Here is a 17,602-nt window from a genome sequence, read left to right as displayed (position 1 = left end):
CACTTGCTAGCCCACAACTGGTCAAATGTCATAAGAGACTCAGCTTCTCCTCCCCATCCCTAGCTATACCCCACCTCTTATGTGACAAGTGGAGATCTTCTTGCCCCATGACTAGATCTAGCACGTGGAAGTACAGGGTCAAGCATGTGTAGAAAGCCACTCCTGTCTACAAGCTTAACGTTTTTAGATGGAGGTTGAGTACAAAGAAACTTCCCCTAAGGGCTCATTTAGCCAGGAGGATGCCATGTCTCTTTGCGCCCTCTTTGCAAATAGGAGGAAGAGGATGAGGAGCACTTATTTTGGGTCTCTTGCCATACTACCCCGGTCTAGAATAGGGTTAGGATTGGTTGAAGGAAGCCAATCTCATGGTCGACTTTAGTTTCACCACAATGCTCTTTGCTGATCAAAATCATCTCGATGATGCCACTTGGAAGCTGCTTAGTTTGATTTCAGTAGTCACTCTTAAATTTCTTTGGGATAGGAGGAATGATACAGCTTTCAAAACAAATCCATGACTACTCCGATGGATGCCATTAGAATCTTAAAGAAAGATTGTGTCATCTTTTTGAAATCCCTTGAAAATACTCACCAGATTTTCAAGCTATGTGCTAGAAAGCTTAGGGATGTGGCCATATAGACTGGTATCACTTGCCCTTTGGTTCTAAGACGTGCTACACTCCTAGAGTGTTGGAAATTCGTTACTTCAATCAATATAATAGTATCACATTTAGAAAAAACCCTCTTGCATTGTTTATCCGTTTGCACAAGTTCCAACATGTTGGCAAGACATATTCATGTGGCCTTAATTTTCGAAGGACAAAATGCAATACAATCATAATGGGAGGAAGGGAACCGTGAGTAGCGTGTAGGCATCAGTCAGGAAAATAGTATATTGGACGACCTTACGATGACGTGAGCAGAAGGCGACGATGGTGGCTGGCGGGACAGGGAGGCAGCGGAGAGCCACACAGGCCCGCGTTGGATTGGTACGAGGAGGCGTCGAAGGTGGTGAAAGGGGCCTGCTGAGGGATCTCTCCTGACAAATGGTTGTAGGACACGTTGAAGTTGAGGAGCCCTTGGAGCTGCACGAAAGTGGAAGGGATGCTGCCGGTCAGCTGGTTGTGGTCCAAAAATATGAATCGTAGCGAGGTTAGGTTGCCCAGAGAAGCGGGAATGGCGCCCGAGAGCTGGTTGTGGTCCAGAACCAAACTTTCCAGGTAGGCGACGTGGCCGAGCTCCGGTGGGATGGGGCCTGAGAGGGCGTTATTGGAGAGGTCGATCAAGGGAGTGATGTCGTCGGAGACGCCTGGGAGCGCGGAGAGGCGTGCGATCCACCGAGGAAAAGGGCCCGAGAGGCCGCAGCCACTGAGGTGGAGCTCGCCCAGAAAGGGCAGGGTGGCCAGGCCGGACACGCGGTCGGCGCTCGGCCCGATGGGGTTGCCGTCGAGAGAGGCGATCCCCAGTTGCTTGAGGTTGGAGAGGTCTTTGGGCAGGCCCGTGATGAGGTTGTGGTCCAGGTAGAGCTCCAAGAGGCTGGTGAGGTTGGCGGTGAAGGCGTCGGGCACCAAGCCGGAGAGGCGGTTGTTGGAAAGGTAGGCGAAGTAGCACAAGGAACTTTCAATCGTTCCCCACATAGGCAATTTGGTGGAATATAGGAAATTCTCTAATATTTCCTATGTAGACAAGTAAGTATTCCCCATCTATAACTAGGAAATTGCATTCCCTTTATCTTATAATAGGGAATATAGAGCATTCCCTACATTCCTTTGAAAGTCCCTACATTCCCTACATCTTATAATAGGGAATATAGAGCATTCCCCACATTCCTTTGAAAATCCCTACATAAGGAATTATAAGGATGTGATTAAAGGTACTTTATAGATGTATAACTTATAACAAGCCTACATAGATTTGGAAATCATATATTTTCTATAAGTTGTAGGTCGTCATGTTTATGAGTTTATATATTTGTAACATACGTTTAAATAATGCACAACATGATTATAAGTCATGTAGCTTTAACCCTATTACTTAATGAAAAGTTACACAGTATGAGAAATTTTCCTTGGAAAATATAGATTATTTAATACAATTCTTACAATCTACCTTGATGCATTTTATTAAATTTGAATCCTTTATTTATTTTTCATTGTAGCTCCTTAATATTGCAACCCTTTTTAATCAACTCGATTAATTTTGTTGGATTTGCAATATTGATGCCCACTTTTGCATTGAGATTTGAAAAAGTAGAGCAAGTTTCATCTTGTGAATATGATTTGATAAACTAGACCAAGTTTGGATCTTGTGCCCAAAAGCTTCATAAATCATTTGACAATTATTCCACATAACTTCCATTTAGAGGGTCCTCTAGTATGAGGTATTCCTCTAGTCACAAAGCAGTTCCCTAAGATTTGTTGAATGAGTAATGCAGTGGTGAACGGTGACAGTGGATGAGCCAAGTTGGCTTAGTCAACTAGAAATGCCCAGTCTCTTGAATGACTAGGAGGCGGATTAGACTTGCAAGCTGACTAGCCTACCTAGGCCCTACAAAGGGGGGTGATGCAGTCAAATTTCAAGTAGTGTATCCATAATAGATTAGTTATGCTAGCAGCAATGTACAGAAATCATAGTGCCTAATGAGTGTTGCATTTTCTAGTGCTTGAGGCCGCTCTGGTGTGATGTAGTGCTTCTGGCTATTGATCAGATCCAAATGACTTCTCCCCTACATTGTTTTGTAGTTTTGAAGGCTGCAATTAATGTGCTTCCTTTCCTAGATGGTTCTTCTTGTTGCCCTTAGTTATAGTTTAAATTGAAGGCACATCTTGTGGCTGCTATAGCTACATAATTACCTGAAGGCATGATTGGGGATGCTCCTGGCTGTTGGGCTGTTTTGAGCTTTCACTCCACTTATATTTTACTTCCTTGCTGCTAAGATACTATTACTTAAAAGTTATTCCCGCTAGTTGAATTATGACTTGTGTTGGGACCTAATCTGACTGCTCTAGGTGGATAACTCGCTCTTCATGCTAAAGCATCTGTGTCCTACTCTGCTACTACTACTATTGCTCCCTATTCATGGTTGTTGCTTCCAATCATCACTTACCATTGAACCCACATTGGAGGTCTAAGCAGCTAAAGCCTATAGTGAAAGCTGCTCAAATACGTGTGCTTTTTTCTAGCACAATACAATGAGCATAGATGTACAACACATATTTTTCTTACTTTGCAGTCCTAAATTGATCCTTTGGCTACTATGCTTTTTCCAAACTCCTTATCAACCAATCTATGTCTCTTAGGTTTGTCAATAATCCTAAGTGCAACTTGAAGCTTCTATTTCTCCACAATGCTTGCCAGCCAAGAAAAAGAAGCCAATGACCCATCATTGTTGCCAAACCTCCAAGAGCATATAAGAGTTATCCACCTTCAAACAGGTGAGAAAAACTGAGAATGGCCAATACTCAATGGTGCACTTCTCGACACAGCAGAAAAACCCTAATGTGTTAATAAATGTGTAAACCTATAGAGTATGCTCGTTAAGTTTTTCTGTGAGTTCAAACTAGATAACAAAACATGGTCACGACATGTAATCAAGACAAAAGGATTTCCAGCCATGATTTAGAGTATATGGTAAATTCTTATGTAGCACTTACTTTCATAAGTGTAAGTTAATATCTTATTGAAAAATTACTACATTCACTTTACATATGGCATCTTAAAGTCAGTATCTCATTGAGATGCAGAAAACTTAGTATACAATACTTGTTTTCATTAGGCAATACTACTAAGTATTAATATATCAATATGTACATCCTAGAATATATATTGATATTATCCCAAATATAAAGTGTAGAAACTCCATTGGATATCTAATGAGTTATTTAGGGGGTCAAAATAGTTGACAGTTTTAAGATCAAAATTTGTTTAAAACTAAGGTGAAGATAAACAAAATGCATAGTTTTGTGATGGATAAAACTCTTGATAGTTAACCATGTACTAGTGTGAATATAAACTACTTAAAAATATCCAATTTACTAACAATATTTATCACTAAAGAAGTATAATTAAAAAACTACTAGATTTGGGATATTTTAAAAAAGCACATGTTAACATTGAACCCAATTTTTGAAAATGAGTAGTTTTTTCATGATTTTTTAGGAAATCTCATTGGGAGAAACATGCAACTTACCCAAAAGATTTGCAACTATGCTAAAAACTCGAGTGTTGCTTGACCTATAGCGGCTCTCTCATCCACTCACCATATTTACACTCAACATCAACTTAGGGGTTGATAGACTTATGTGATAAAACTAGCAACATCAACTACATGCTCAAGGGGAAACAATCTTCATATCAAACTACAAAGAAGCAACTTTCCTATGCCTTGATTTCCCTTTGCCCAATGGTGGAGTACTCTTACAGACACCTCACCTCCCTCAAAATCCCTTTTCAAGTTGTGAGGATATCTGACAAGTGCTACAACCCTAAGCCACCAACATAGATAATTGAACTCTCCTCCAAGAAGTAGTCTTAAATCTTTCTATCCAATGAGGATCCTTCTATCACCGAATCTAATGTTATTAGACTCAACTCAAACTCTTGATGATATCTTCCTTTTCTTAGGTTTTGTAAGCATGTAAGAACATTCTCAAGTCAAAACACCTAGAACTAGTAGGTTGTTCTTGATTCTCACAATATTCTTCATGCAATCAATCCCTCAAGTAAAGAGTCATCACTCTCTTAATTCAAGATACTAATCTTTCTCTTTTTTAAGAGTTGAACCAAAATAAATTTTGGACATGGCAACAACTCACTAAGCCAACTAGTAGCTAGACATCACCACATGATATATATCACATTTGCCACATGAGATATAGAGCATTGTATGCATCTCAAGGAAAGGACTATTCATTGTATGATCAAAAGATTGTTCCACATGAAGTCTCAAAGGCACCAAATTTTCTTCATACCTTAGCATTGACCTTTATAATTTGAAAAAAAGGTGCACCATATTCCATCACAACAAAACAAAACTCTCACATGTACTTTGTCATCGTATGGAGTAATGTAAACGTTTCCACTTTCAATAAGTTTCCAAAGAAGGCAAGATGAACCATCATAGGCATTATAGAGCTTCAATATCACCTAAATTTCTGAGTGAAATAGCACGGTGAAATAAATTTTTGAGTGATGGCTACCTAAATTTCTTGCATGTATACGTATAATACATCATCATCCTCTTTGCAACAGTAATACCATAGGAGAGGTCAATCGTAAACAAAATTGGTATGCTTTCATGTAGACTTATGCAAGTTACCTCTTGCTTAAGCGTGATGCACCTCAATTCAATGACACCAAAGGGAATCCCCATGTTCTCTCAAAATTCTTGACATGAGAGAATGTAAAAATGTTAGCTCTTGAGCTTGAAGGGAGGCTAAAGAAATTGGGTCACCGTTCGTGGACCTGGGGCGAATGAAAAGAAACCAAGCCAAATGTGCTTCATGAATTGGACCGAGACTCGTACGCCTCTACGACCATAAACAAGTGAGGGCTCACGTGGTTTTGCAACATCTCAAATACGCAATCATCGATGGTTTATAAGTATGATATTGTGGGACCACAACTTCAAAATAATGAATGTCTTGTAAAATGCTAGCCCTATTTGTAGCCACTCTCCACATGTATCTATTTTTGCAAGTGTTGCTAGTAGATATTAATTGAAATATCAAAACATTAAACTAGTTAAATGGAGATAAAGGTTTATAATGGAATTTCAAAGACATATTCAAAAGGGCAAGATTCATGATGTGAATATCAAGTGTTTGGCCATTATGTTGAGAAATAAGTGACATTTGTTCTATGTTAGTGCACAAGGCAAGAATGTCCAGTCGGGAGACCTTCCCCTATTTTCTCCTCCATCTCCAGTACCTGCCGACTAGTGCTGTTCTCGATGCGACGGACTGCGCATGCCCTCCCCTGCTGCTGCTCGGATTACATGCTCTCTCTCCAGCTGAAGATCGTTTGAGAGGATGAAGCTCTTCTCCTTTTAGGGCTTCCTCCAGCTGTACTGGGCGGCACACAGATATTGTGACTGTGCTTCGATGCAATGTTTCAGCTTGACATCAATATTTAGGGCTTGATACTTGCAAACAGACTGGACATGGTCTACAGACTGACGACTTTTTGATGCCTCGGTACACAGATCAGAGCATTTATTAGGGCTCAAGTACTAGTGAACAAATCGTATGTGATGAATAGAGCCTCTCAGGCCAATTGCTTTTTGATATCCCAGTACACAGATCAGAGCATTTTTTAGGGCTCTGGTGCTTGGGCATGGTCAACAGAACCTGTCTGACTTCTCCAAGTAACCATGAATTGGTCATTCCATGAGGAAACGGATGATGACAATAACCACGATGGAGATCACAGTATACTTCAGCTGGAGCAGATCGAATGCTGGGCATTTTCCAGCGCCTCCCGGTATCCTCAGTTTTGGCATTTGGGATGACATGCTGACGGTTCCGTGATCTTGCCAATTCAGATGCTCTCTGGGCTCTAATTTGCAGGCGAGAGTGGGGGATCAGTGCCATGGATGCTTGGCTTTTGCCTCGTGATGGCAAGATAGGATGGAAGCGCCTACACAGGCAGATGTTGGCTTTAGGTGCTGCTACCTGGCATAGATTGTATCAGGGAGATGTCTATCCGGCTGCTCGGGCCTCTATCTCAATGGCTTCTATCTCACAGACAGTGGTGATTTTTGGAGGTGGATATGATGGAGGTAAGTTCAGGGTTTCTGTTACCTCCAAAACCATCTGGTTCATGACTCCATTTATTTCTTGTTTTTATCAGTCAATGGAAGTAGAGGGGCAGTATTTTCTTGGTAGGTATTAGAAAGCTGATAGCAATATATTGTATTTTTTCTTTGGTGAGATGACTGACATTTTAGAATTTCAGAGAGCTTTATTTCAGTTTCTATTGGTGCACCCTTTTGAGATGCATTCATGCAGGTGTTGTTTGAGTCAGGGAAACTGCAGAAAGGTATCTGCTCCATTGGTTTGGTGGTCTTTGCTAATGTTGTTAACGAAATTACTTAACATGGTTTCAGTTTGATCAACATCACTTAATTACCAAGTGTATGTAACCTGGAATGACTACCTTGGGTCAATATGCTCTGCTTAGTTTGTAGACGATAGTTGCAAAGGACATAGATGATCACTACTTCAGGCTGAGAAGTTATTTTATGGTGTATTATATCCATTATGCTTTTGGAATGTGGGTTGAGGGTCTGACTTCTGGTGTTCTATAGCTTCTGGTGGAGCTTCATCATAACCAATTCAAGTGCTCCACTTGAAATGTGGAACGTATTATGTATAATAATTATCTATTTTAGAGAAGTATAGAAGCAGCAATCATATTTGTTTTCAGTTGCCACGCTATTGTTAGAATCATCAATGTTTGTATAATTATACCTAGTGCCACGCTGTTGTTAGAATCATCAATGTTTGTATAATTAGACCTAGTGGATCTAGGCTATTATGTGCGAGCTCTGAATAGTTCAATTCAGATTTTGCACGTTCAAAACTTCATCTCTCTAGAAGGATCACTGTCATCATTTGGATTGTGTTGTGTCACACTTTTTGAGCTACACATTTTTTTTTGGCTATGCGTGCTAGTGTTACATTCCTTATTATTCCAGCTGTTGAGTTGTTCCAGCTGATAATGATACATTGTTTCGTTTATATTCTTTCCAGCTGATGAGGGTCTATATTCCAGCTGATGACAAATTGTTTCGTTTATATTCTTTCCTAATGAGCGTCTAAATTCCTGCTGATGACACATTATTTCGTTCCAGCTGATGAGCGTCTATATTCTAGTTGATGACAAATTGTTTTATTTATATTATGTTCATGGGGTCCCACATGTGTTATGTTGTCTATAGAGCGGCATCACGAACTCTCTCTATAGACCTTGTGTTGTAATGTTTTTCTTTAAGTTTTGATGTGACAGACATACAGCTTACATTCCAAAGTTCAGTTGAAGGAATTTCTTGGAGATTTTATCTTTTGCAATGATGTCGCTTATCCCTATTTTACATGTTGCAATGATGTTGCTTTCTTATGTTGATAATGAGTCATTTTTTGAAATGGTTATACTAACTAATGATATTTGATCACTTGAGTATCAATAGGAGTGATACACATACCATCATATGATGATATCTATCGGCCACCCATGTTGAAATTTAGAGAAGAGGGTAGACTTTATGGAAAAAAGCTCTTGGCTGAATACTTTAAAAGTCAACATACTGTCATGCTTGAAAATTATCATCGAGTACATAGGTGGTTTGAATCCTTAAACCCAGATGATCTACGTTATAAAAATGCGGATAAAGAGTATGTCATGAAAATCATATCAGAGAATCACCATGAGATTTTACCATTGAAGTTTACTGGATGTGAGTACATATGGAGAGAGAATGACATATATGACTGGTGGAAGGGTACAAAGCAAGATGAAAGAAAGTATTTGAAGAAAAAAGATCTTTTAAAGAAGGTAAGTTGATTGTTACTTTTTTTTATTAGCTTTCCTAATATTTGAGGTGTAGATTCTTAGTTATTGAACTATTAATCTTATGACATATAGAGAGAATTATCCGCATCTCTTGGAGTGGATGATATAGATAAGCTTCAAAATGTATCAAATGACATAACATCATTAATGGTAAGATGATATGATTTATAAGTTTGATATCATAAGTGTAGGATTGATTTTTTTTCTCCCATACTCATTTAGGGGTGTCTATTGATGGTAGAGTGAACCATATGTTGCTACTATTGATTCTAATCAACTTGATGTATACATTCCTAGCATGGATGATATTGTGAATGAACAAGGTTTGGAAAAGGTATCTTATAATCTTATATGTTTATCATTTTTGTACTTGATTCCATATATTTTGGAGACATTTGATGTATACACATGATCTTATTTTGTTGATGTAGCCTCTTGAAGAAAGTAGCTCCTTTGAAGGACAACAATACAAGCAAACAGATTTATCATTGCAGGTAATGCTTTTAAGCTCATATCTAATAACTTTCTTTGAGAATGTCTCTTATACAGATACTTATACATTAACTTTCATTTCCCATAGATGAATATGTTCGTGGAGGAAGAAAAGAGCTTTGAAGAATTTCAATGTTATACATCCGATGAGGTTCTTTGCTTTATATTAAATTTAAGATTGACCATATGATTCATGTTCTTAACAGTATCTTATCCTTTACATGCTTAAAATGTAGGATGTTGAAAATGAAGATGAGACACTTGATATGAAAAATTGTGCCAGCTTTTCAAAGTTATTGTCACATGGTTTAGACAAAATAATGTAATGAACTAAATGTCAAGAAACTTTGGAACAAAGTATCCATAGTTCAAGCAATGATAAGGTATGTAACTTATTTTTCTATATAAATATTTTTAATGTGATTACTAATTTTAGTTTTGAATGTAGGCTAATCCAGATGATGACATTAATGAAACATCTCGAAAAAGTCAAAGAAAGAGGAAGGTATTTGATATATGTTTGTGAGAGAACAATAGTGTCATAGTTTAGTGAATAAGTAAAGATATAATTTATTACATAACTATTTATTTTATGTGTTGACTAGCCAAGTGAGAAGATGAAAGATCTTTTGCAACAAAGGAGCATGAAACGAGGTACCAATATCAACGAAAAAGAACCAAAGGTACTAGATGTAAATGTTTATATTTTTGTTTATGTCATACATGAAAAGCATAATCTAAATTTTTTATTTTATTTGAATTAGAAATTGAAAGATCTCCCAAACCAAGGCATTGAGATTAACATTTCAAATTATGCTTAAAGGGTAGCTTTATAGTTTTTATATATATATATATATATATATATATATATATATATAATAGTCATGTAGTTAAATTTATGGCTTTTCATATTATAATTCGTGTCATTTAATTATCTATATATAGTATAATAAGTTACTTATTCTCTTTTTGTTATTCAATGCAAGTTAATATGACAAAAGAAAACATGGAAACCATACTTTTGAAGTATCTTGATGTGCCTACAATTCATGATATGTACTTTTCTTTAAAGAGTACATACATGAATCTCAAAAAGATTGAAGCTAGCTTTTGAGTCTTGATTAAGGATACAAAGAAGCAACAAGTGATGATATGATTAAGGAGATTATTTATTGGATACTAGGAAATGGCAAAGTTGTATTAAACAAAAATAGCAATGTGCTTAGTCTAGATGATGTGGAAGTTTTAGCATAACTTCTACTTTGAGTTAAGAATTTATTGCTTTTCAACATATTGGAGATTTGAGGGATTACTCAAACATTTATTACTTTGCAACATATTGGAGATTTAAGGGATAAAACAATCAAGACACACATGTTGCTTAATTAGTTTTTAGTTCTATGCTCCTTTAACAGTATTTTCATTTTTCTTTTGGTTGCTAGAAGTGGATGTTGATGTCTTAATTTGTTTAATCTATTTTGATCATTCAATGTATGTTATTGATCCTTACTTAGAAATGATGACATTCTCTATATAATTTTCTAGTTAAAAATTTATTATGTAATTTCTTGTTTGATATTAGCATGTCTAAGAGTAAGGGCAAAGTAGATAAAGTGATAAGGAAAAAAGAGAATTCCCACTGAATTCCCTAGTTGAAAGTACATATAAGTAGGGAATGTAAAAAATAAGAAAAATGAGAGATTTCCTAGTGAGAGTACCTAGGGAATCACCTCTAGAATTTTTTTCCTATATATGGAATATTTCCTATATAGGAATTATTCCCTACATAGAAAATTTTGTATTTTCCTATGGAATTTCCTATGTAGGAAATATTTCCTACATAGGAAAAGTCTTATGTGATTCCCTACTTATTCTCACTAGGAAATGTCCCATTTTCCCTAGTTTTTACTTTCCCCATTTATATGTATTTTCAACTAGGGAATTCCATGGGGAATTCTCTTTTTTTCCTATATGGGGATCGATTGAAAGTTCCTTGTGTAGAGGCTCGAGAGCTGCCCAAACGAGGCAGGGATCGGGGCATCGATGGCGTTATCGATGATGTTGACGCGCTGCAGGCTGGCCATCTGGCCTATCGAGCGAGGCAGAGGGCCGGACAGCTTGTTATGGGAGACGTCCAGCTCTTGCAAGGCCGCCAGCCGCCCGAAGGACTCCGGGATGTGGCCATGGAAGCTGTTCTGGCCCAAGTTCAGGTTTTGGAGCGCCGAGAGGGAGCCCAGGGAAGGGGAGAGGGCTCCGCGCAGGCCCCCATCGGAGAGGTCCAGCCTTGTCACGCGACCTGTGGCGGCGTCGCACGTGACGCCTCTCCACCCGGAGCAGCAGTTGGACTTGGACGTCTGTGCCTTCCACGTGTCCAGGTAGCCGGACGGGTCCCCGGTCACGGCCGCCTTGAAGTTCAGCAAGGCCGCCCGGTCTTGGGTTGCGCATATCGCCGCCCCCTCGGCTTGCTGCAATACTAAGGCCGCTGCAGCCCAGTATAGAGACGCCAGTACTATGATCAACACATGATCAATCCTCCTCGGCTCGTGGAGACCTGCGGTCGACATCATGCCGAATTTTATATTATAAGGTTGTACTACCACTGAGAAGGTGCAGAAACTAAGTGATCGCCCCCTGTGCGCGAGCTGCTAGCTAATAATTGACTTCAGCTCGAGTCTCGATCGATAGCTCTGATCGGCAGTGCTATTTTTATTGTATGTGCAAGAATACTGTAAGTCGAGCCCGATAAAGAGACGTGAAAATGGAACTTGATACAATGCAGATAAGGTGGGCAGAAGTTGAGTTGACAAAGATGAGAAACCTTGGCCCTTCCTATCTCGATGAGAGCTTTATCTATATCTACCCAGAGCTACCCACCAGCATCCAGGTCCAAGAAAGAGTGCAGGTCAACGCAACACTCTCCGATTCAAAGCTGATGACTGCTAAGTGGCAACCGGTCAAAAGAAAACCGGCCAGCATGGGGGCAATTCAGCTATGCATAATTCCTGATCACTCATGATTCCGAAAACCCGCCATCTTGACTCGTTCTCAGCACATAAAAAACATGGATGAGGCGTCGAAGCTCTGCTGGCCAGCTAGGTACTGAAGAGTCCACCTATATGAGCAAGAGGTTCTAGAATGTATTTTCTCTCTTACAATGGTGACCGGCATTGGAGGGGCCAATCAGTTCCCCTTTTGCATAAGTCATGCGAAAAGGTTCTCGAATGCATTTTCTGGCATTGGAGGGGCCAATCAATTCTCCTTTTGCATAAGTTATGAGAATATATTCTAGAAAGAGGGACTTATAATGTCTAAAAGAGAGGGATAAGGAAGGACTTCATGTTTTGAGAGCAGATGAATGATACAAGAGGAGGCTTTTTTGGTAGGGTCACAACTTACTATATATCGTCAATTGATGATATGATCGATTGATGCCCTTGACGTCCTGGCTAAGGCAATCAAGGGTAAAAGCCATCCACGCACAATCATCCTCTCTTGCGTATTTAAACCATCTACCTTGCATAATCTGACTAGTGTTACATATGTGCACATGTGTAGTAAGTCATATTATGTAGTGAATAGATAATAATAACAAATATTTGCACCATAAATAAACATCTTATTTCCATAGCAATAAATTAAATATCATAATGTTACTTGAAGGTTTAAAAATAACTATCTTCAATTGATTAAAAGAAACAATATGAGTCATTAGCCTGAAGAACCCATACATTTAGAAGCACTCTCCCTCATTCTGTGAGCTCTCTCTATTTAGCACTTTCTATCTAATTTATATTTGAGCTCTCTCTCTCTCTCTCTCTCTCAAGCACATGACATGAGAGAGAAGTTAAAAAATGGAATTCAAAGACCTAGATCGTACCATGTCCACATTTTTAGTTGACTAGGCAATGTTGAATTAAAAACCTTGGAAGGGGAAAGAATTAGACCTTTCGATGAAAGTTGTATCAAGAAGTACTACTCTCTAAGTCATTCAAAATATGAGCCTATAATTCAAGGATTTGATGTCCCTATTGGAGTTGTTATAATTTCACAGTAGACTTGGTATGGCTAATTACAACATGAAATAGTCAAATAATATGCTCATCCAAGATAATCTAGTCATGTGCCTCAAGAAGAAGCATCTGACTTTCATGCTAGGGCCATGAATATTTATAGAAATTGACTCTAAAGATAAACATTCTATATCACATGCCTACCTTTTGAGTTAAGTTATTACAAAAGGGGGAGGTCAATGTAGATGCTCTCATGGATAAGGGTCCAGCTTCCATACTCTTTAATCCTACTATTGAAAGCAAGTTGGATAATAAAAATTAGTGCTTGTGAACATGAATTTGAATCCTTATAGTGGCACACTATAGGCCTTGCTTTTAAAATTTAGAATAATGGTAAAATGTTGAAATTAAAAGCTTTTCTGTACTCTTTTATATTCTATGAAACATAGAGGACATGTAAAAAGAGATCCTTTTGGTGGTTCATTCAAGTACCAAGTGAGTGCAATGTTGCTATTTTGATAATTGCATATACTTGAGTTTTCCACAAACCCAAGTTCTCTCCATTTTTAGTTTAGGGAACCTTGCAAATGGGCAAAAGTAAGAAATATCACATATTCTACCACAGTCCACAAACCCAAATAGTAAGGGGATAAGGACTTGCTAAAGAGAATCCTTAAGGAAAAGGAAAGAAGACAATAGCTAGTAAGTCCCAACCAACATAGAAAATCCTTAAGGCATAGGAAAAAAGACAATAGCTAGTGACTCCCAACCAACATAGCAAACCAAAAATCTTCTAATAAGTAAAAGTGAAAATCCAATACTAATGTAAAGATAGAACGTAAGTCCAATGCCCAACTTCCAAAAGCTACAAATTTTAAGTGCAAAATGTAAATCAAGCAATAGTGAAACCATGGATGTGGCATTCCTCTCCTAGTGGATGTTAAAGGTTTTATCCTCAATGCACAAGGACATTATTAAAGAAAACTATTGATTCTGGTTTCCTAAACTAGTCCAAAGTTCAGAATTCACTACAACAAGGACTTGTTGATCATGAATCTAGAGTAGCAGCAATCCCCATCTAATGTTAGAAATGTGCAACTTGAATTTGTCATGAAATCCATCATGACTACCAAAACTACCACTTGCACAATAGTACTAATCTGACTTCTTATCAATACTAATCTAACCAACAAAACAAGAGTTTCAATGCTCAAAGATAGCACGATTCATTTTGGGGTAAATCCGCACTACAAGATATAGGCCTTATACCGACGTTAAAAGCGACGAAAATGTAAATAACAAAATTTGCCCCCGTCATTGCAAAAAGCATCATTATTGGCGACGCCATAGAATAGTCGATATCAGCGTCGGTATCAGCATCGGTATCATCGTCCTTATTGGCATCGATATCAGCATCGCTGATACCGACTCCAATAACGATGCTGATACCGACACTCTGCGACGCTAATAACAACGCGAGCAGTAAATTTGAGACGCTAATAGCGACGGTAACAAGAAAACTTTTTTTTTGGTAGCAGGGTTGCAAGCTGCCCTGCACCATATAGCACTATGTGCTTTATTTGGACCATACAAAATAGTTTCTGTACGGTGTACAATGCTCGTGTAAATAAAAAAAAGTATATTGAAATCATAACACTGATACATGAAATAAATACATGATCCCATAATGAAAGCAATTGGTACAATCATGACAAGATATCACTAGTACATGGAAAATGTCTACACAGATCAGGCGACCAAAAAAGAAAGGTGTGTGAGCTCCAAGGATCCAAGGGAGAGCTACATATCCTCACCATCCGAAAGCTCGTCCTGCCGCAAAGGAGCATCAAACGAACTTTGCAAAAAAAGAAACAAAAACACATCAGTCCACCACACAATAATGCATTCTAATTAAACATGGTAACTATGGACAAGAAAGATGAGTGACTTACACGGCCGCCGCGTCTATACAATTGGTCGATCAATGCAGTGAGACCGTGCCTCTCTGCATATCGAGTCTCAAGGCCGATCGGATCGCGATTTGTAATGGAGTGCTGCAAAGAAAACAAAATACTAATTGTTAGAAACATGATTGTCAGTACAATGGATATTGCAAAAAAATAAACAAGCAAAACAAAATAAAAACTTACAAAGTCCTCCAAATATGTCATGTGGCCGCCACTCCCAAGATGATGGACCACTCCGGCCTCTAGTCGTGCCCTCGCCATCTCACACTGCTGACTCCAATGTCCTGGAGAATCTGTAGCCTCCTCCCTCAGTTGGCGCTAGTCATTCACGTCTAGCCACTCGGGCTTTGCAGCCCCACTCTTGAGTGCCTTGCGTGCCTCCGATCGTCTGTGTGACATATATGCATGCATGTAGTCCATCATCTAGCCCGTAGAAAAATCTATCTACTGAGGTTGGAACCGGAAACTCCTCATGCAAGGATGCTACTATGTAGTCCTTTCTCCCCTCCGATATGTTCTTCCAATTATCTAAGACGTTGTGCCGAAAAACTTGTTGTGGCAAAACTCTCTCATGCGAGCTATCACCCTCCTCCCCTCATCATTCATGATGATGGCTCCTGACCTCTCATCGACTAGATAGGCATATCCCCTTGGGGTATGCCTAAGATGGATCCTCTCCCACTTGCGTCCACGCTTTTGGGCATATCCAGGAGACCCCTATGCATCGGGTGTACCGACCGAGATAATATCTGTCGGAGTGGCATCCATAGGGGTGTCACCTGTAGATGGCTAAGCAAAAGCCGGAGTAACTGGAGTAGACATCCCCATAGGTGTGACAAATCCTGGAGGTGACGCAACTCCAGCTGAACGACGAGACAGAGACACCGCGTCCATGCCTCCACAGCATCCACCTGAGCCTGAGTCACGCTCCCTGGAACTGCCATGAGAACGAGGAGTCGCACCTGTATCTCGTGTCCACCACAGGCTCACTGCCTTCGTATCTCTATAGCATCCCCCTGACCCTGAAGCACTCCGTCCCTCTGGCCCAAGTCTGGAGCGTCAACCTCGTCTGCTCGAAGCTGAAGCATCCAATCGCGCTGAAGTAGATCTAACAAAGTGGCATGACGATGTCCAAGACAGCTCCTGGTCTGCCATGTCTCTAAATCTCATGATATGGTCTGGAGACATGCGCGTGAAGATATCCTGTAACTCCTCATCGCTCATTCCTCGACTCATCCTGAAAATGTCACCTATACAGATAAAAAATGATGTTAGCATAATCAATTTAAATCATACAAAGTACGGTAATATAAATCCTAAAAAAATGATCTTACTTAAAATGCATATCTTATGTACCCTTATAAGCGATTGGTCAACGAATTGAGTAAGTGGATGCTCCAAGTATGAAGTATCCTATGGTCCCGTATCAATCTCCTGACACAACTCCGTATACATTGGAAGGTCGATAGACATGTCACCACAAAAGGATGAGTCCACCTCGTTCTCAAAGAATTCTTGGACTCCTGTATTTCCATCATTGTTAGCCGATGCTGGCTCCAAGCTTTTGGTGGTCTCCACCCCTTACAATATTAACCCCTCTATTTGCATATTGTCTTCATCTATGCTCGGAACATTGCTTTGATCATATACTCTCGCACTTCGGGGAGCTAAAGGTATAACATACCACCATCGAGGTTGTCGGGGGTTTGGATAGAAGATTATCTGTTCACAAATATGTACAAGAGAGTTTAAACTATTGTGGCATGTACCATGTCATAATACAATTAACAAACAAATGAGACCATGCACCTGTTCACAATGGGCTGGCAACACAAAGGTGTCACGCAAATCCGTCCATTTTTTTTCGGAATCTATTTCGAGAAATCCAGATGGACCTCGTGGAACTGTTGCTCCAGCTCGTTCAAGTACCAGTTTGAACCACTACACATCGAATAGTATCATGGAGAAGCTACGATAATCTACTGTAACAACACTTTGCAAGTTCCCAAAATACTCCATCTTATCTATAACCTTGTTTGGATCTGTTGCTCGTCGCCGGCTCTCCTGCTCGATCCTTGCCATGATACCACAGTCCATTGTGGAGCGCATTTTGTCAATACGCTCCATGCAAAAGTGTCGTCCACATGACCACACTGCACTATATATTTTATATTGTACATTGAAATACTCAAATTAGATGTCACATATAAAATATAGATACGACAAATCCTAAATACCTCATCACCTTTGGACTACATCCCCTCGAGAATTTCCACTCCTTCATTGAGACCTCTGCCCCTTCGTGAGACGCTGCGGTCAAAGCTCCATGAAACCATCGCATTGACATGAACCGTGGCATCTTCTCCATGCCCTCGGGATATCGAATCTGTCGATGACACGTACTATGTGGGAATTCAGATCATGCTTCCTCTCGATCTTGCCTAGCGATTTGGTACTTGGCAAGCCACGTCTCCATAGAGGCATGGTGCAACATACAAAAGTGATTCACCTTCTCCTCCATTGTAGCATCCATTCTTTTTTCTACCCCATTTTCAACCACCACAT

At 39.4% G+C, this 17,602-nt stretch overlaps 2 protein-coding genes and 1 long non-coding RNA gene across 3 annotated transcripts; 2 read left to right on the top strand and 1 right to left on the bottom strand.

Annotated features, from left to right (window-relative positions):
* Positions 1-745: 745 nt before the first annotated feature.
* LOC148013373 (uncharacterized) lies at positions 746-11,854 on the bottom strand. The gene is made up of 2 exons (XM_087667814.1): positions 11,040-11,854; positions 746-1,583 (listed from the first exon to the last, which is right to left on the bottom strand). The coding sequence occupies exons 1-2, from the start codon at positions 11,625-11,627 to the stop codon at positions 903-905; spliced, it is 1,269 nt and encodes a 422-aa protein (XP_087523940.1). The 5' UTR covers positions 11,628-11,854; the 3' UTR covers positions 746-902.
* On the top strand, positions 5,843-7,063 carry LOC148013375 (adagio protein 1-like). The gene is made up of 2 exons (XM_087667815.1): positions 5,843-6,775; positions 7,005-7,063. Exons 1-2 carry the CDS (start codon positions 6,586-6,588, stop codon positions 7,013-7,015), a joined length of 201 nt encoding a protein of 66 aa, XP_087523941.1. The 5' UTR covers positions 5,843-6,585; the 3' UTR covers positions 7,016-7,063.
* LOC148013374 (uncharacterized) lies at positions 8,417-9,386 on the top strand. The gene is made up of 6 exons (XR_015688973.1): positions 8,417-8,550; positions 8,641-8,718; positions 8,810-8,891; positions 9,000-9,062; positions 9,149-9,211; positions 9,297-9,386. It is a non-coding gene; the product is annotated as an uncharacterized LOC148013374 (long non-coding RNA).
* Positions 11,855-17,602: the final 5,748 nt, after the last annotated feature.

This window comes from Lygodium microphyllum, chromosome 26, assembly GCF_053477565.2.
Source record: "Lygodium microphyllum isolate KBCC chromosome 26, Lygodium_microphyllum_v1.1.10, whole genome shotgun sequence".
Lineage (NCBI taxonomy): Eukaryota > Viridiplantae > Streptophyta > Polypodiopsida > Schizaeales > Lygodiaceae > Lygodium > Lygodium microphyllum.
This window is presented reverse-complemented; position numbering and strand designations above follow the sequence as displayed.

Excerpts from the sequence above, each read along its gene's own strand:
- LOC148013375 (XM_087667815.1), top strand. The coding sequence starts at position 6,586 with ATGGATGCTTGGCTTTTGCCTCGTGATGGCAAGATAGGATGGAAGCGC.
- LOC148013373 (XM_087667814.1), bottom strand. The coding sequence starts at position 11,627 with ATGATGTCGACCGCAGGTCTCCACGAGCCGAGGAGGATTGATCATGTG. Across the intron at positions 1,584-11,039 it reads ACACAAGGAACTTTCAATCG|AACCGCCTCTCCGGCTTGGT; the intron begins ATCCCCATATAG and ends TACCTTTCCAAC.